At 45.3% G+C, this 18473-nt stretch overlaps 2 protein-coding genes across 12 annotated transcripts in view; one reads left to right on the forward strand and one right to left on the reverse strand.

Moving 5' to 3' along the window:
• The window catches only part of BFAR (bifunctional apoptosis regulator), a 41170-nt gene extending 39063 nt beyond the window's left edge, over positions 1 to 2107 (reverse strand). For 7 of the 9 annotated variants that reach the window (XM_078344701.1, XM_035266987.3, XM_078344703.1 and 4 more), the window contains exon 1: positions 2020 to 2107. Coding sequence is in view for 1 of the 9 variants with exons in the window: in XM_035266987.3 (XP_035122878.3) it covers positions 2020 to 2051 (32 nt within the window). In the remaining 8 variants the exon portion in view is untranslated. Of the gene's footprint in view, positions 1 to 1451; positions 1507 to 2019 lie in introns of all 9 variants that reach the window. The other 2 variants (XM_078344704.1, XM_078344700.1) reach the window with 1 other exon arrangement.
• Positions 2108 to 4631: 2524 nt separating this feature from the next.
• The window catches only part of PARN (poly(A)-specific ribonuclease), a 199287-nt gene continuing 185445 nt past the window's right edge, over positions 4632 to 18473 (forward strand). For all 3 annotated transcript variants that reach the window (XR_004731710.3, XM_009009177.5, XM_035266989.3), the window contains exons 1-6: positions 4632 to 4778; positions 5208 to 5285; positions 7083 to 7162; positions 8210 to 8277; positions 8362 to 8443; positions 13884 to 13944. Coding sequence is in view for 2 of the 3 variants with exons in the window: in XM_009009177.5 (XP_009007425.1) it covers positions 4760 to 4778; positions 5208 to 5285; positions 7083 to 7162; positions 8210 to 8277; positions 8362 to 8443; positions 13884 to 13944 (388 nt within the window). In the remaining variant the exon portion in view is untranslated. The remainder of the gene's footprint in view (positions 4779 to 5207; positions 5286 to 7082; positions 7163 to 8209; positions 8278 to 8361; positions 8444 to 13883; positions 13945 to 18473) is intronic.

Raw genomic sequence — 18473 nt, forward strand, 5'->3', positions numbered from 1 at the left:
GGCTCACTGCAACCTCTGCCTCCCAGGTTCAAGCGATTCTCATGCTTCAGCCTCCTGAGTAGCTGGGATTTCAGGCATGTGCCACCACACCTGGCTGATTTTTGTATTTTAGTAGAGGTCAGGCTGGTCTCAAATTCCTGACTTTCTGATCCACCCGCTTCAGCCTCCCAGAGTGCTGGGATTACAAGTATAAGCCACTGCACCCAGCTGGGAGGTTTACTTTTTTTTTTTTTTTTTTAAAGACGGGGTTTCACCATGTTGGTCAGGCTGGTCTTGAACTCCCAACCTCAGGTGATCCGCCCGCCTTGGCCTCCAAAGTGCTTGGATAACAGGCATGAGCCACCACGCCCGGCCGGGAGGTTTACTTTTAAAACAATTTTTAAAGAGACAGTGTCTCCCTATGTTGCCTAGGTTGGTGTGGTCTCCCGGACTCAAGGGATCTTCCCACTTAAGCCTCCCAAACTGCTGGGACCACAGGCGTGAGCTGCGGAGCCCCGCCCTGCTGTGAGGTCTCGTTGACAAACTATAAATAGATAGTCAAAGAGTTTGCTGTGTGGCTGACGAGCATTATTAACAGAATTATCAGTAGCAGCATTTATTGAGTGATGGCTACATACTTAGTGCCAGTGCCAAACGCTGGAGCCAAAAAGCAAACGAAAAGAACTGCCCTGGAGAAATACAATTTTTTCCATCAAGTTTATGTATATATGGAAAAGCAGAGCACATCTGTCAGGATACACCCAGGCTGGGTGTTGACAAAACAGCAGCGACAAAAACAAAATAACCCCATCAGCACGTGCAGTCCTGGCCGGCTCGGGGGTGTGCCCTGAGAGCAAAGCTCTTTCCTATTGGCCATTCGGAGCGTGACATCAAGACCACCCCCAAAGGACCGACCAATGGGCTTCGGCAGGGAGGACCCAACGGTGACAGCTGAGGGCTTAACAGCGACTAGGCTCAGTTTCTCTTTTCCGCTAAAGCTAGGGTGCTGCCTCCCGCCCCGCCAAAGATCCCCGTTTAGATACAACCTGACTTTCATTTGTCGCCCCCTCTCGCCTGCTTTTTCAAGAAAAGAAAATCCCCGGCCGGGAGCGGTGGCTCACGCCTGTAATGCCAGCCCTTTGGGAGGCCGAGGTGGGCGGATCACGAGTTCATGAGTTCAAGACCAGCCTGACCAAATGGTGAAACTCTGTCTCTACTAAAAGTACAAAAATCAGCTGGGCGTGGTGGCGAGCGCCTGTGTAATCCCAGCTACTTAGGAGGCTGAGGTAGGAGAATCGCTTGAACCCGGGAGGCGGAGGTTGCAGCGAGCCGAGATCGCGCCACTGCACTCCAGCCTGGGCGACAGAGTGAGAGTCCGTCTCAGGGAAAAAAAAAGAAGGAAAAAAAAATTCCCTTTTGCCCAAGTTATTTCCGAGCCGCAACGCGCAGAATCAGAAGAGCGGAGTACTTGCCTGGCCCCAGAATGCCTTTGGGGTTTCACTTTCTCTCTTCTGCGCTTCGGTCACCCTATTTTAAAGAGTGGGCACAATCGCTGCGCCTTGGGCCGGGAACGTGCCTCGCCAATGAGACCGCAAGCTCACGCTGGCGACTATTAGGTGCCTCATCAAGTCTGGCCCGGCTGCTGCAGGGTGGGGCAGGCGCTCCTGGCTGGCAGGCGTCCCGTGGTCCCCCTCCAAGGTGTTTAGAAGCGACACCTCCTCCTTCCCACCCTAGGGAGCCCCTGGAGCGAGTGGCTCTGACCCTTGATCCCCTACAGGACGCAAGCGAGGCCCAGCCACCGGCTGTGCGGACATGGGGCTCTCGGGAAGGGATAGGGCAATTGGCCAAGCTGAAGTCCGCACCCCGCGGCCAAGACTGGGGATGCTCAGGACTCCGGCCTGCGTGAGGAGAGGCCGAAGCGCCTCCTCCGATCCGGCCCGGGCGGCTCCGCAAAGAGGACTGACGCTCAGTCTTCCACATCACGACTCGAAATCAAGCCCGGATCGCCCCCTCACACCCCCCAGCCGTGCCGCGGCTTACCATTCCACTTGTCCCGGGGCCCACTCGGCCATTATTCCCTGCCCGGACCCCCCGCGGGAGCAGAGGAAGAGGTAGAGGCTTCGCTACCGGAAGTAACTTAGGACCGACTTTGGGTGAAAATGCTCCGGCCTTGCGACCATAGAGGAGAGGCCGCTCTCCTTTCCCTACTCCCTCAACTCCGCGACCTCCCCGCTGCCTAGAGCGGCCTCTCACCGCCGGAGGAAGGGGCGCAAGCGTAACACCACCGGTTCCGCCCCTTCCTCTTCTCCCACAGACCAAGGGCTAGTGTCGGAAGTTACACCCCGAAGCGTGACGGGTGTGTGTCGCTGTCCGCTCCTCCCTCCTGGCGGCCGTTTTTGTATCCGGAGGATACAAGCTTTGCCCAGAAATTAAAATAATATTACAATACCTCACGGTACTCTCCACAGTTATTTTTTGCCTTCACATTTTATGCAGAAAATCACAGGACTATAAGTTCAATTTGCGGTGTTAGGAATCGAAATTAAGTGACTTTTGTTTCTATTGAAACAAAAGGATCGGGATTTTCAGGCTGGTCTTGAACATCTGGCCTCAAGGGTTTCTCCTGCCTGAGTCTTCCTCAGTGCTGAGATTACAGGCGTGAGCTACCTCGCACAGCCTGAAATGATTTTATCACCACGTTTCGCTCCTTCACAGCGTCTAGGTCACAGCGTCTAGAACTTATGCTGATATCTGGTTTTGTTTTGTTCTTGTTATTTGTTTTTGAGGTAGAGTCTCGCTGTTGCCCCGCTGGCGTACAGTGGCGCGGTCTGGGCTCACGGCCACCTCCGCCTTTCGGATTCAAGCGATTCTCCCACCTCAGCCTCCTGAATAGTTGGGACTACAGGCGTGCACAACCACGCCTGACTCAGTTTAAAATTTCATTTTGTTTTTGTAGAGACAGGGTGTCCCTCTGTTCCTCAGGCTGGTCTGTAACTCCTGGACTCAGGTGATGCTCCTGCCTCAGCCCCCCATAACACTGAGATTACAGGTGTAAGCCACGTTGGCAGGCCCCCATTAAACAGTTATTTATACAGATTTGTTAATACAGTACTTATCAATTCATGTACATTACCACTACTGAGCCTCAATACGATCCCAGGAAATTGAGGTTTAGGAAGGTTTAATACATTCCAGAGATAATAAGTGGCCGAGGTAGATTTGAAAATAGGTCTTCTAATCAACTTTCTGTTGCTGTTATTGTTGTTGTTGTTGTTTTTGGAGACGGAGTCTCGATTTGTCGCCCAGCCTGGAGTAGCACAATCTTGGTTCACTAAAACCTCCTCCTCCCGAGTTCAAGCAATTCACCTGCCTCAGCCTCCAGAGTAGCCGGGACTACAGGCGTAGGCCGCCATGCCTGGCTAATTTTTTGTATTTTAGTAAAGACAGGGTTTCACTGTGTTGCCCAGGCTGGTCTCGAACTCCTGGTCTCAACCAATCTGCCCTCCTCGGCCTCCCAAAGTGCTGGGATTACAGGCGTGAGCCACTGTGCCGGGCCCTAACCAACTTTTCAGAGTTGGCTTTTTTGAAAGAACCTGAATGTATTCACACAACCCATGCTTATTGAGCCTCTACTACGTGTCAGCCCAATTCTAGGCTTTGGAGAACAGCAACCCCAAACCAGCATACAATTCCACTGGAGCCAGACCTCATATGGTGCACTCGACATAGTATTCCCAGAAGCTAGTGCAGTAGCTAAAGGTCTCAGCTTTACTTTCCCTGATCACCTAACAACCTCCATCATTCTTTTTATTTTAGGGTTTTTTTTTTTTAAGAGACACGTCTCACAATGCTTCCCAGGCTGGTTTCGAATTCCTGAGCTCAAGTGATCCTCCCGCCTCGGCCTCCCAATGTGTTAGGCTTCCAGGTGTGAGCCACCTCGCCCGGATTCCATTATTCTCTATTACAGCATCCGCTCTTTTTCTTTTCTTTTCTTTTTTTGAGATGGAGTCTCACTCTGTCACCCAGGCTGGAGTGCAGTGTCATGAACTCAGCTCACTGCAACCTCCGCCTCCCAGGTTGAAGCGATTCTCCTGCCTCAGCCTCCCAAGTAGCTGCAGGCGCCAGCCACCACGCCCAGCTAAATTTTTTTGTATTTTTAGTAGACATGGAGTTTCACTTTATTGGCCAGGCTGGCCTCGAACTCCTGATCTCTTGATCCGCCCGCCTCGGCCTCCCAAGGTGCTGGGATTACAGGCGTGAGCCACCGCCCCGGGCTCACCCTGCTCTTTTTTCTTCATAGCGATTTTCATGTGTTCTCAAGTGGCAAGTTTGACTCTTGCCTGAATTTCCCCTCATCCCAAGTTTAACCTACAGTGCGGCAGGGAGCACGTTTTCCTGTTCATCACTGTATCTACACCCCTATAAGGATGGCTAGCACATAATAGAAACCCAGTATTTCCTGGTCGACTGGATGTCGAGACAGGCACATTTTTTCCTGCTAAACTGAATGCTCGCACAAATTAGGCCACGCCTTTGGGACTTCGATAGCCACGCCCCTACCCTGTCGGTGGAAGGAAAGAAGCCCAGCCTTGGCCCCGCCCCCGCCGCCGACGCAGGCGCTGACGCAAGCGCAGCAGGCGAGGGCTGTGTCCGGAAGTTGCGGCCCCGTCTCTGCTGCTGCTGCCGCTACTACAGCCGCGTTTGCCGCGGAATTCGGCGAGTAGAACCGCTGAGACGGGCGCGGGCCCGGGTAGGGCCGGGATTCCGGCCACTTTGCAGAATGGAGATAATCAGGAGCAGTGCGTGTCCGCCGTGCACTTCCCCTCCTCCCCACACCCGGTTGCCCCTGGCCTGCTAGGCCGAGACCATGGCCGGCCTGTTTGGCTGGGACTGGGGCTGAGGTAGCCGCCTAAGGGCTTTTACCTCCTTAAGCCCGTGCGCCTCCTGGGGTCTTGTCCCGCTGCGTACCGTGCACCCTCGGGGCCTTGTACTTACTTCTCCAACCGCGGCACCCTCGGGGCGTTGTCCTCCGATTCGGGCACCCCCTGGGCCTTATACCCCTCTGGCCCATGCACCCCTCAAGGACTTGATCCCTTCGTGCAGGTGCACACCCCTGCGACCTGTCCCCTTCCGGCTCTCGGCCCCAGGAGCTCCTCGGCCCTCCTTTCCTTTCCCCTTAGCAGGAATTTAGGCCAACGGTTCTGAGCCTCTTCTCGGTTTCTCCGCAGATTTTAAGAGCAATCTTCACAAAGTGTACCAGGCCATAGAGGAGGCAGACTTCTTCGCCATCGATGGGGAGTTTTCAGGTATCCCTCCCTTGCAAGCTCAGAGCTAGAACCTTAAAATGCGTAGCCAAGGCTCCTTCAATTCTCCCAGCCCCCGACTTCTTATGCCTGATGGTGGCTTCTCACTGTTAGCCTTGGGTGGGTTTCACAGGTCTCAACGTTTCCCTTTAAACGTTTCAAAAGCACGGAAGAAAGGAAGAGATGCCATGGGTTTGTGTTGGACTCAGAATGGCAGATAGAGATGATGGTTTTGGTGCTGCTTAAAACTGCAGCATATACATTTTGGAGAGCTTGAGGATTAGGGTCAGACTTTTTTTTAATGGTAAAATATATATAACATGACATTTACCATTTTAAGTGACTTTACAGTTAATTGGCATTAAGTACATTCACATTGCTGTGCAAACATCACCATTCATCTCTAGGAATTCTTCATCTTCACAAACTGAAACTCTTTACACATTGAACTCGCCATTCCTCCCCAGCCTTTAGCAATCATTATTTGTCTCTGAATTTGACTGCCCTTGACATCTCCTTATAAGTGGAATCTTAGAATATTTGCCCTGTTGTGACTGCCTAGGGTCAGGTTTTTGCAGTTAAATGAGATATTCCTTTATGCATTAGTGCACATGTCCATGTCCATTGCCTGCCTCAGCTGGTGTGTGTGCGGTAAATACTTCACTGACACTTAAAGTTGCAAGTTCCCCACCCGCCTTTTTTCTTTTCTTTTTTTTTGAGACGGAGTCTTGTTTCTTAACCCAGGCCGGAGTGCCATGGTCCCATCTTGGCTCACTGCAACCTCTGCCTCCCATGTTCAAACAATTCTCCTGCCTCAGCCTCCCGAGTAGCAGGGATTACAGGCAATGTGTTACTATGCCTGGCAGATTTTTGTATTTTTAGTAGTAGAGATGGGATTTCACCCTTTTGGCCAGGGTGATCTTGAACCCCTGACCTCAAATGAACCACCTGTCTCAGCCTCCCAAAATGCTGGGATTATAAGCATGAGCCACTACGCCTGGCCTTTTTTCCCTTTTTTAGAGGTAGCAAAGACTAGTTATTTTTTTATTTTATTTTATTTTTTTTTAAGATGGGGTTTCACCATGATGGCCAGGCTGGTCTTGAACTCCTCACCTCAGGTGATCCACCCACCTCGGCCTCCCAAAGTGCTAGAATTACAGGCGTGAGCCACTGTGCCATGCCCGGCTAGTTTTTAAATTGTTGATGTCAGTTTCAACGGTTCACTCCCTTTGATATGGATATCCATTTTTGCTATCTGATTTTCCATGTTTGAATCATGCAGGAATCTATGCAAGGGTAAATATTGTCCTTGGCTTTAAGCAGTTGCTAGTTGGAGTCAGTTCCCTAGGAAGCTAAGAGTTTTCACCAGAAATAATTTTTTCTTGACCTTGAAAATACATTGTTTGTGTAGATATCAACCACTCCAAACTCTTGACCAAGATTTGAACTCCGGCAATAATATACCTAAGGATTTATTGATGTCTGCTTATACAAGAATCCTTTAAAGCAGCAAAACTTAAGCATAGAGGTGGTTTTCTTAAATGATTAGTGTGTTTTTAGTCACGTTTTAGACACTGAAACTGCCTATTTTCAAGTTGAAACATTCATGTCTCTAAGTTTGTTACTAGAGGGTTTAACCTGGTGCCCAGTGCAGTTAATGCTAATTTTGAAAAAGTTAAGTTAGGGAGTGCTTCCAAATAACCTTAATTCATGATAGGATATCACTGAGGCACTGAATGGTTGACTGGCATTTTTATGTTAGCATTTATTAGATAAAAATTTTTATTTCTTAAAATATAGGAATTAGTGATGGACCTTCAGTCTCTGCATTAACAAATGGTTTTGACACTCCAGAAGAAAGGTATCAGAAGCTTAAAAAGGCAAGTGGATGTGCTAGAAAATGTTTTTCTTTTCCATCTTGGTCTTCTTTACGTTAATGATAGAGAAATATTGTTATTAAACTTGTGCATTAAGGTTTTCTAAGTGCAGTGCTTTCTCCTCAAATCTAGCCATGAAGTGTATTTTTTTGTTTGTTTTGTCTTGTTTTAGAGATAAGATCTCGCTCTGTCATCCAGGCTGGGTTGCAGTGGTGTGATCATTGCTCTCTGGAACCTTAAATTCCTGGTTTGAATGATTCTCCTGCCACAGCCTCCCAAGTAGCTGGGACTACAGGCCCAAGCCATTGTGCCCAACCAATTTTTTTTTTTATATATATATACAATATTCTTTTGTAGAGATGGGTCTCAGTTTGTTGACCAGGCTGGTCTAGAACTTCTGGCTTTGAACGATCCTCCTGCCTCAGCCTCCCAAAGTGCTGGGATTACAGGTGTGAGCTACCACACCTGGCCTTAAAGTATTATTTTAATGATATTTATTTATTTTTCCTTTTTTTAAAAATTTTGTTTTTTATTTTATTGTTTTTGTTTTTTTATTTTTAATGATATTTAAAACAGCAAAAATAATTGTTTGCTGGAAAACATTTTGGGGAAGGTTTAGCATTTTCAGTGTTAATTTGATTTATAGGAAATATGATGCAGTTATTTTAATCATTTGGAAATAGGCCTAATATGATTCTCTAGATGATGGATAAATAGGTCCTTTAATGTGAAAAGTAGGCCAGGCATGGTGGCTCACACCTGTAATCCAAGCACTTTGGAGACCAAGGTGGGTGGATCACCTGAGGTTGGGAGTTCAAGGCCAGCCTGACCAACATGGTGAAACCCCATCTTTAAAAAAAAAAAAAGTGAAAAGTATTATGAAATGTATACAAATTAATAATGCTTCAGATTCATAGTTGTAATCTGTTCTAATTGGAAATATTCTGCTAAAGTCTCACTGAGTAATTCGGAATTACCACCTGTTTGAGAATGCTATGCTCAGATGGAATATGCAGCACTATTGTGACATGTTTTATTTCCCTTTTCCAGCATTCCATGGACTTTTTGCTGTTTCAGTTTGGCCTTTGCACGTTTAAGTATGACTACACAGATTCAAAGTAGGTTATTTTAACAAACGTTGGGAATTCTGTTTTTGTGGCATAATATAACCTCCTAAGTCTCCTTGTATTTTTTTATCCCAGGTATATAATGAAGTCATTTAACTTCTATGTTTTCCCAAAACCCTTCAATAGATCTTCACCAGATGTCAAATTTGTTTGTCAGGTAAGTAGCATATTGAGTTTTTTCTTTTCTGAATTGCTGATGAGGCAGCATGGAGATGTGGAATCAGAATTTGGTTCTACTACTAACTTTGGGCTTTGTGGCAAATCATTTCAGCTCTGACCTTCAGTTTTATGGTAATAAATTAATGACATTGTTATCTCCTCCTTTGCTTTAGAATGAATTAAGGAATAAGATGCAAGGACAGGCAGATGGATATGAGAACATGAGCTTTAGTGATTTTAAAGTTGAATTTGAGAATATAGCTTCGTAACTGCATTTGGGATTTTTAATGTCTTACTCCAAGTTGAACCTACACATCAAGACTAGCAGGCTTCTTGGCCAGACATTGTGGCTTACACCTATAATCCTAGCAGTTTTGGAGGCTGAGACGGGAGAATCACTTGAGCTTAAGAGTTTGAGACCAGTCTGGGCATAAAACATTGAGACCTCATCTCTATTTTAAAATAAACGTTAAAATAAACAAAAGACTTAGAGGCTTCTTCCTGTCCTAACTCATTCTCCTTGCATCCACTCCAAGGGTGTAGAGCTTTATTTTCTGGAAAAGCAGAGTATATGTGTATCCTTTCCAAAAAGACAGCCCAGAAGCAGTTACACTGTTTATGCTCACCTATGTTTTCTTTTTTTCTTATTTTTTTTGAGACGGAGTTTTGCTCTTGTTACCCAGGCTGGAGTGCAATGGCACGATCTCAGCTCACTGCAACCTCCGCCTCCTGGGGTCAGGCAATTCTTCTACCTCAGCCTCCTGAGTAGCTGGGATTACAGGCACGCGCCACCACGCCCAGCTAATATTTTGTATTTTTAGTAGAGATGGGGTTTCACCACGTTGACCAGGATGGTCTCGATCTCTTGACCTCATGATCCACCTGCCTTGGCCTCCCAAAGTGCTGGGATTACAGGTGTGAGCCACTGCGCCCGGCACTTTTGTATTTTTAATAGAGACCGGATTTCACTATATTGGTCAGGCTAGTCTCAAACTCCTGACCTTAGGTGATTCTCCTGCTTCAGCCTCCCAAAGTGCTGGGATTATAGACGTGAGCCACTGCGTCTGGCCAGATGTGTTTCTTTTCTTACATCCTTTTCCTATGCTACTTTCTTCCCATTTTACTCCTTTTTTTCCTAGCTTTTATGTACATGTATACATATCCCCATATGCCTAGACACGCATGTGTATTAGCTTTTTTTTTTTTTTGTCACCAAGGCGGGAGTGCAGTGGTGCAGTCATGGCTCACTGCAGCCTTGACCTCACCGACTCAAGTGATCTCCCACCTTTGCCTCCTGATTAGGTGGAACTACAGGCACATGCCACCACCCCCAGCTAATTTTTGTATTTTTTGTAAAGACAAGGTTTTACCATATTGCCTAGGCTGGTTTCAAACTCCTGGGCTCAAGATATCTGCCCACTTTGGCTTCCCAAAGTGCTAGGATTACAAGCGTGAACCACTGTGCCAGGTTAATGTTTTAAAAAATATAAGTGGAATTCTAATAATCATATTTTATGAAACTCATATTTGCCACTCTATGGAATGTCTTTGTATTTCATAGTATGGATACATATAATTTGTTTAATCAGTTACTTAATTGAAATTTGGAGGCTTTCCAGTGGTTATCAGCAATACTATAGTCAACTTCTATGTGTAGTACATCTTTTTGTATATGTAACAATTTTTTTGTAGGATAAATTTCCTGGAAGGGAAGTTGTTGAGACACAGGATATATACATTTAAAGTTTTGAGGGATGTCTCAAATTGTCCTCCCAAATAGCTGTTCTCATGTCTTGCATCTTTTGAGACAAAATGTCACTCTGTCACCCAGGCTGCAGTGCAGTGGCAGGATCTTGACTTACTGTAACCTCCACCTCCTGGGTTCAAGTGATTCTTCTGTCTTAGCCTCCCAAGTAGCTGGGACTATAGGTGCGTGCCACCACACCTGGCTAATTTTGTATTTTTAGTAGAGACAGGATTACACCATGTTGGCCAGGCTGGTCTTGTCAAACTCCTGACCTTAGGGGATCCGCCTGCCTCGGCCTCCCAAAGTGCTGGAATTACAGGCATGAGCCACTGCTCCCAGCCTCATCTCTTGAATCTTGAAAACATTACATTTATGACAAATCAAAGGTAGTGGCTAGTAAAGCCCATAGGTTTTATTAGTTCAAAGGTTTTCTTAAAAATTGTGGTAAAATATAATTTTACTGTTTTAACATAAATTTACTAATTTTTAACATGCATTTTATTACTATAACCATATTTAAGTGTGTAGTTCAGTGGCATTAAGTACATTCACATTGTTGTACAATCCAAAGAGTGTTGTTTTAATTAGAAAATAAACAGCTTCAGAGAAGGCATAGATGAATCTGACTTTGAATTTAGTGGGATAAAGGAAAGTAGGATGTTTTGGGTCTAGTACTAGAAGGACAAAAACGCCTTCCACAATTTGTCTTTCATTGCCTCTGTCACAGACGAAATATTTAGGTAGGCAGAATTATTTTGCTTTTTTTCTCTCTCTCTCTCTCGAGGAGTCTTGCTCTGTTGCCCAGGCTGGAGTGCAGTGGCGCGGTCTTGGCTCACTGCAACCTCCGCCTCCTTGGTTGAAGTGATTCTGCCTCTGGCCCTGAGTAGCTGGGATTACAGGTGGGAGTCACCACGCCTGGCTAATTTTTTGTATTTTTAGTAGAGATGGGGTTTCACCATGTTGGCCAGGCTGATTTTGAACTTCCAACCTTGTGATCTACCTGCCTCGGCCTCCCAAAGCACTGGGATTATAGGCATGAGCCACTGCACCTGGCCTTAGGTAGGTAGAATTAGAAGAACAGTCAGCCATGGTAGACAGAAAGAAGCCCCAGGACAAATCAAAATTCATTGACTCTTGATTCAGGACAGGATTAAAAAAGAAGTGGGGTAGGGAAAGTTTGCTTGTTGTAAAGTATAAAAGCCTGGACATGATGGAAGCGATTTGCATGCACTCTCATTTGTATGTGTGTTTTTCTGTGTTAAGATTGTCTTTTTATATCTGAACATTTCAAAACGATTTGTATTGGCTATTAAAGGTATATATGGTATTCACCTTTTAAGATAAGATTTTAAAAAATAAGTAAATGAAAAATGGAAAGAAAAGAAAAATGATATAATCACATGGTATGAATACAACACAGAATTTGTGCCAAAGAAAGTTTCATTTGTTTGTCCTTGAGCTTCTTAGCAGCAGAGAAAAGAGGGAAATACAGTTCGTGGTCCATAGGATTAGGACAGTCCAGAACTCAGGATTAACATAGCTTTCCCCAGAATAGACACCTCAGCATTTATCCTCAAATTATAAATCATTACTCTAGAAAACTTGGTCTTTAATCATGTCTCTAAAGTCAGTACTGTGATAAGTTTAATGGTAGTGTTGGTTACATTGTCCTTCAATGTAGACTGATGACATAGTGTCAAAGTACAGTACAGTAAAGGGACCAGGTTAAAATGATTCAGGTGTGTAGCCTGCTGATGTTCTGACTTGACCAAGAATAAAATTAGAGTAGCTATAATAATGCTTATTTCTTTTTTTGAGATGGAGTTTTGCTTTTTTTTTTCTTTTTGAGACGGAGTCCTGCTCTGTCGCCCAGGCTGGAGTGCAGTAATGTGATCTCAACTCACTGCAACCTCCGCCTCCCGGATTTAAGCAGTTCTCTGCCTCAGCCTCCTGAGTAGCTGGGATTGCAGGTATGTGCTACCATGCCCGGCTGATTTTTTGTATTTTTAGTAGAGACGGGGTTTCACAATTTTGACCAGACTGGTCTTGAACTCCTGACCCTCGTGATCCACTTGCCTCCGCCTCCCAAAGTGGTGGGATTATAGGCATAAGCCACCTCACCTGGCCAGTAATGCTTATTTCTTAAGTTCATTTTAGTATGAACTCCATAATTTTGCCATACTTGTGTTTCATCTGTAGTATCGTTTACTTAATACAGTATTTTTTTGTTTTGTTTTGTTTTTTAATAGAGTCTTGTTCTGTTGCCCATGCTGGAGTCCAGTGATGTGATCACAGCTCACTGCAGACTTAAACTCCTAGGCTCAAATGGTTTTCTGATTTTCCTACCTCAACCTCTGGGGTAGCTGGGACTACAGATGGGAACCCCCACACATAATTTTTAAATTTTTTATAGAGACAGGTCTCCCTGTGTTGTCCAAGGCTGGTCTTGAACTCCTGAGCTCAAGCAATTCTCCCACCTTCATCTTCCAAAGTTCTGGGATTACAACTGTGAACCACTCCACCCAGCCTAATATATGCATATTTTAAAATAATTTCATTATTATTATTTTCAATTGAGATGAGGTCTTGCCATGTTTCTGAGCTGGTCACACAAACTCCTGAGCTCAAGCCATCCAACCACCTCAGCCTCCCAAAGTGCTGGGATTACAGGTGTGAGCTACCATGTACAGTTTAGTCTAATATTTTTATTTAATTCTGGGAACATATTTTGGCTCATACTAGGTTTGAGATACATTTGTTTAGTAAGGCTTATTATTGGGAACTTCTCTTTTGATCTTTTTTGAGACAAATTCTCACTCTGTCACTCAGGCTCACTACAGCCTCAACCTTCTGACCTCCCATACTCAAGCAATTCTCCTGCCTCAGCCACCAGGTAGCTGGGACCACAGGCATGTGCTTTTATGCCTGGTTAATTTTTAAATTTTTTGTGGAGATGGGATGTCACTGTGTTGCCACCACACCTGGTCTACTCAGTGGATTTTTAAAAAATATTATGAAGCAGGCTGGCTGTAGTGGCTCACATATGTAATCCCAGCACTTTTCGAGGCTGAGCCGGGAGGATCGCTTGAGTCCAGGAGTTCGAGAGCAGCCTGGGCAACATAGGGAGACCCTGTCTCTATTAAAAAAAAAATTGTGAAATGAAGAATGTTTGTTCTGTAAGCCATAAAGGAGAAGAGCCCAGATTTTTTTTTTTTTTTTTGAGATGGAGTTTCACTCTTGTTACCCAGGCTGGAGTGCAATGGCGTGATCTCGGCTCACCGCAACCTCTGCCTCCTGGGTTCAGGCAATTCTCCTGCCTCAGCCTCCTGAGGAGCTGGGATTACAGGCACATGCCACCATGCCCAGCTAATTTTTATATTTTTAGTAGAGATGGGGTTTCACCATGTTGACCAGGATGATCTCGATCTCTTGACCTCGTGATTCACCCGCCTCAGCCTCCCAACGTGCTGGGATTACAGGCTTGAGCCACTGCGTCCAGCCAGAGCCCGGATGTTTTAAGCAAGTTAATGGATGGTTTTTAGAGTAGAAATTCCTTGTATTGTGAACTCTTGCACATTGCTTCCTTGCCTGATTATCTTTGTTTTTTTTTTGCCTAAGTTACTTCTCTGCATCTCTTTATGTTCCTGCCACTAATCACCCCAAAACGTGTGTTGTGTTTTCTCTGTTTCAGAGCTCCAGCATTGACTTTCTAGCAAGCCAGGGATTTGATTTTAATAAAGTTTTTCGCAATGGTAAGATTATGTGTGACGTATCTTTAGAGCTTATAAACTTTCGAAATGTCTTTGGGAAGTAGGTCTGGACTTGATTGAGAATTATTATTTTGTGCCTGCTGAGACATAGTCTCAGAGTTCCAGCATGCGTGTGCAGCCAGTACACGTGCAGCCTTTGAATTTTTAAAAACTTGCTTACTGTGACCTTTTCTTTAAAAAAAAAAAAACGAAAAACATAATCAGACATGAACTGACCAGAAGAATAGATGCAACTTCATTTAACTCTGATAAGGCCTTTTAAACTCCTGAGTTTTTGTTTTTTTGAGATGGAATCTTGTTCTGTTGTTCAGGCTGGAGTGCAATGTGCTGTCTAGGCTCACTGCAACTTCCGCCTCCCAGGTTCAAGCAATTCTCCTGCCTCAACCTCCTGAGTAGCTGGGATTACAGGTGCCTACCACCATGCCTGACTTATTTTTGTATTCCTGACCTCATGATACACCCATTCAGCCTCCCAAAGTGCTGGGATTACAGGCATGAGACACTGTGCCTGGCCTCAAACTCCTGTTTTTATTGAGTGCAGTTTATTCTACCATTGGCGTGACTTAGTGGCCTAACTCACCTCCTGTGGGGAATGCTTCCTTGTTTTCTTCCAGTGTGATAAGAGGGGTGTACTTTACAAACGTCCTATATTCCACTGATACTGTAATGAAAACCCTCTTTTCCAACCAGTGTATGCTTATTTTTGTTTTATTATTTATTTATTTGAGTTGGAGTCTCCCCTTGTCACCCAGGCTGGAGTGCAGTGGCACGGTGTCGGCTCACTGCAACCTCTGCCTCTCAGGTTCAAGTGATTCTCCTGCCTCAGCCTCCCTAGTAGCTAGGATTACTGGCATGTGCTACTGCACTCAGCTAATATTTTGTATCTTTAGTAGAGATGAGGTTTTACCATGTTGGCCAGGCTGGTCTTGATCGCCTGACCCTTATGATTCTCCTGCCTTGGCCTTCCAAAGTGCTAGGATTACAGGCGTGAGCCACTGTGCCCAGCATGTTTATTTTTTATAACACCTCTGCTGACGGGTAATATTTTTAATTTTTTTTGAGACAGGGTCCCGCTCAGTCACCTAGGCTTAGTGCAGTGGTACAATCATAGCTTAGTGGAGCCTTGACTTGCTGGGCTCAAGTGATCTTCCCGCCTCACCTGCACCAATAGCTGGGACTACAGCTGTGCACCAGCATGCCTGGCTGATTTTCCTATTTTTTTTGTAGAGCTGTGATTTTGCCATGTTGCCCATGCTGCTCTCAAATGCCTGTCCTCAAACAATCCACCAGCCTTGGCCACCCAAGTGTGCTGGGATTACAGGTGTGAGCCACCACACCTTGCCTGCCTGTTGCTTTTTTTTTTTGGAGACAGAATCTCACTCTGTTGCCAGGTGCCAGGCTGGAGTGCCAGTGGCATGATCTCAGCTCACTGTAGCCTCTGCCTCCTGGGTTCAAGCAATTCTCCTGCCTCAGCCTTCTGAGTAGCCGGGACTATAGGCACATGCCACCATGCCCAGCTAATTTTTGTATTTTTAGTAGAGACAGGTTTGACCATGTTGGCCAGGATGGTCTCGATCTCTTGAACTCATGATCCACCTGCCTCGGCCTCCCAAAGTGCTGGGATTACAGGCATGAGCCACCGTGCCCGGCTGCCTGTTGCTTTTTTATTTTTATTATTTTTTTTTAAGAGATGGGGTTTCACCATGTTGGCCAAGCTGGTCTTGAACTCCTGACCTCAGGTGATCCACCTGCCTCGGCCTCCCAAAGTGCTGGGATTACAGGCGTGAGCCACCGCGCCCGACCTGCCTGTTGCTTTTTTAATAGTTGGAGAGTGTTTCTTAGTTTCTCATGGGAGAAGCAAAGTGCAGAGACTGCACGATTGATAATGACTGACTTGTGAGGGGGATGGCCTGGGGAGCACCTGAGGAAGGGACTGTGTCTCGTTCATTTCACATCCCCTTGCATACATGATTTCCCTTCTCTATCAGGGGATGACCACCAAATATTTGATGCATAAATGGGTGCATGAGTACCGGACATCAGAGCGTTTCAGATTGGTTTTCCTTTCTCTTCATTTGTTTCTCTAAAAGTGTTTGGGAAAGACTGGTTTTTTGCAGTGGTATTAAGTATGTAGAAGGTCAATATTTTAATTTAATTATTTACATAAATTTTTTCCCCATGGGGAATGTAAAATTAAGGAAGGAAGGAAGGAAGGAGGTTTATCCCAACAAAAATACTGAATTTTTTCAAAAAAAAGTACATGGCCCTCAAATGAATTCTCCTGTTCTCAGCAGAACCTCTTTGCAAGGTGTTCAGTACCCATGCCGTACTGGCTTATTTTATTTTTTTGAGACAAATTCTCACTGTGTCGCTCAGGTTGGAGTGCAGTGATATGATCTCGACTCACTTCAGCCTCTGCCTAATGGGTTCAAGTGATTCTCGTGCCCAGCGTCCCAAGTAGTCAAGACCACAGGCTCATGCCACCATGCCCAGCTAATTTATGTATTTTTAGTAGAGGCGGGTTTCACTATGTTGGCCAGGCTGGTCCTGAACTCCTGACCTCAAATGTTTCATTCATCTTTGACTCTTCAGTGCTGGGATTACAGGCATGCGCCACCGGGCCTGGCCCATATTGTTTATTAATTGCTTTAGTGGTGCTGCATTTTAATTTTTATTGATTTTGATCTTTGGAGGTAATAAAAACAAACTTTTTTTGAGCCAAACTGCTTCACATAGTGACTGAACCAGCAGTGAAATACAGTTTGGGTATTAGAAAGAAATTTTTTTTTATTCGTCTCATACTTGACTCTGAAAGCTGTTATAAAATAGAAATTCCAAATGCATTTAAAGCACTATATTGGACTAGTGCAGGCATCGCTGGAAAGAACCACTTTATCTGTATAGTTTCTGACTTGTTTTGTTTTCAGAAATGAAGAAAAGCAGCCAGGTTGGATATGCCGCCTTCTCCTGTTGTATAGTCAGGCCCTGGAATATTTTAGTCACAAGAGTCAGGACTCCCAGGTCATCCATATTACCAAGCCTCATCACATGCTGTTATTGATACTCTCTAAATCTGACTTAGACCCTCATCTCTCTCCATTTTCCTTTCCATTCAGGCTCTTTAAAAATATCAGGCCCCTTTCTTCCAGTAGTGTTCTCTCAATTTCCTTTGATTTCCTTGTCTGGAAGGAAACCAGGTGACTCCTCTTGTTGGATTCCCCCTGCAGCTTTCCTTATCCTTGGTGGTTTTCCCTCTTACTCTTGTTTTCCTCTGGCCAAACTGTGCTAGGGGTCCTCCTTGTTTCCCCATGCCACCTTCAGACACCTGAATTTTCTTTTATACAGGAGTCACCATTCTCAGGGCTGTCACCAGCTCCGCAGTCCCTCTCTGCTGACTCCTGTAAGTGTAGTGTGCATCATAGCCTTGGCTTTAGTGCATTATCATTCTCTCCACCCCTGCCCCTCTCTGGGTGACTTCAGTATCCACAAGGATAAGCAGCAAATGCTCTGGCCTGTTTCTTGACCAGGCAGTCAGCAGTCTTTTCTTCTGTCTCTCTTCAGTCCTCTATACCAATGGCAGTGTCATGGGTCTTAAGGTCAAAAACAGCACCTCTCATGATCTGTTTTTTTTCTGTTTTGAGACAGGGTGTCACTTTGTCACCTGTAGTGTACTGGCACATTCACGGCTCATTGCAGTCTTGACCTCCAGGGCTCAAGTGATTCTCCCACCTCAGCCTTCTGTGTAGCGGGGACCATAGGTATATACCTTCGTGCCCAGCTAATTTTTACATTTTTGGAGAGACGGTCTCACTGTATTGTCCAGGCTGGTCTCAAACTCCTGGTCTCAAGCAGTATTCCTGTCACAGCCCCCTGAAGCTCTGGGATTATAGGCATGAGCTGTTGTTCCTGGCCTCATTTGTTGTCTTTAGTCTTTTAATGTTTCTTTCTTTGAGAGCCCTGCTTCTTGTACTTCTAACTCAATTGCTGTAGTACCTGTTTCAGCAATCTGTTGACTTCCATTGCTTTTTCATTGTCCGTTGCCTTCCCTGCTTCTCCTCTGTCTATGTCCTTCTCAGTGTATCATACTATAAGGCACATTTGTCATTTGTCCTGTTACTGGTGATGTTAACTTGGACCATGTTTTTTGCCAGTTAGTTTTAGCGTCCATTGAGAATTCTTGCTTCAGGCAATTATTATTGACCAATGGTGGTTTTCATGTTCATTGTTCTTTCTAAAATTCTTGAGTATCCCATGGCGTTGTTGTTGTTGTTTTGAGATGGAGTCTCACCCTGTCGCCCGGGCTGGAGTGTAGTGGCCTGATCATGGCTCACTGCAACCTCCACCTCCTGAGTTCACTTGATTCTCCCACCTCAGCCTCCTGAGTAGCTGGGACTACAGGCGTGTGTCACCATGGCTGGCTGATTTTTGTACTTTTTGGTAAAGAGGGGATTTCACCTTGCTAGGCAGGCTGGTCTTAAACTTCTAACCTTTTAAGTGATCTGCTTTCCTCG

The sequence above is a fragment of the Callithrix jacchus genome, chromosome 12, assembly GCF_049354715.1.
Source record: "Callithrix jacchus isolate 240 chromosome 12, calJac240_pri, whole genome shotgun sequence".
NCBI lineage: Eukaryota > Metazoa > Chordata > Mammalia > Primates > Cebidae > Callithrix > Callithrix jacchus.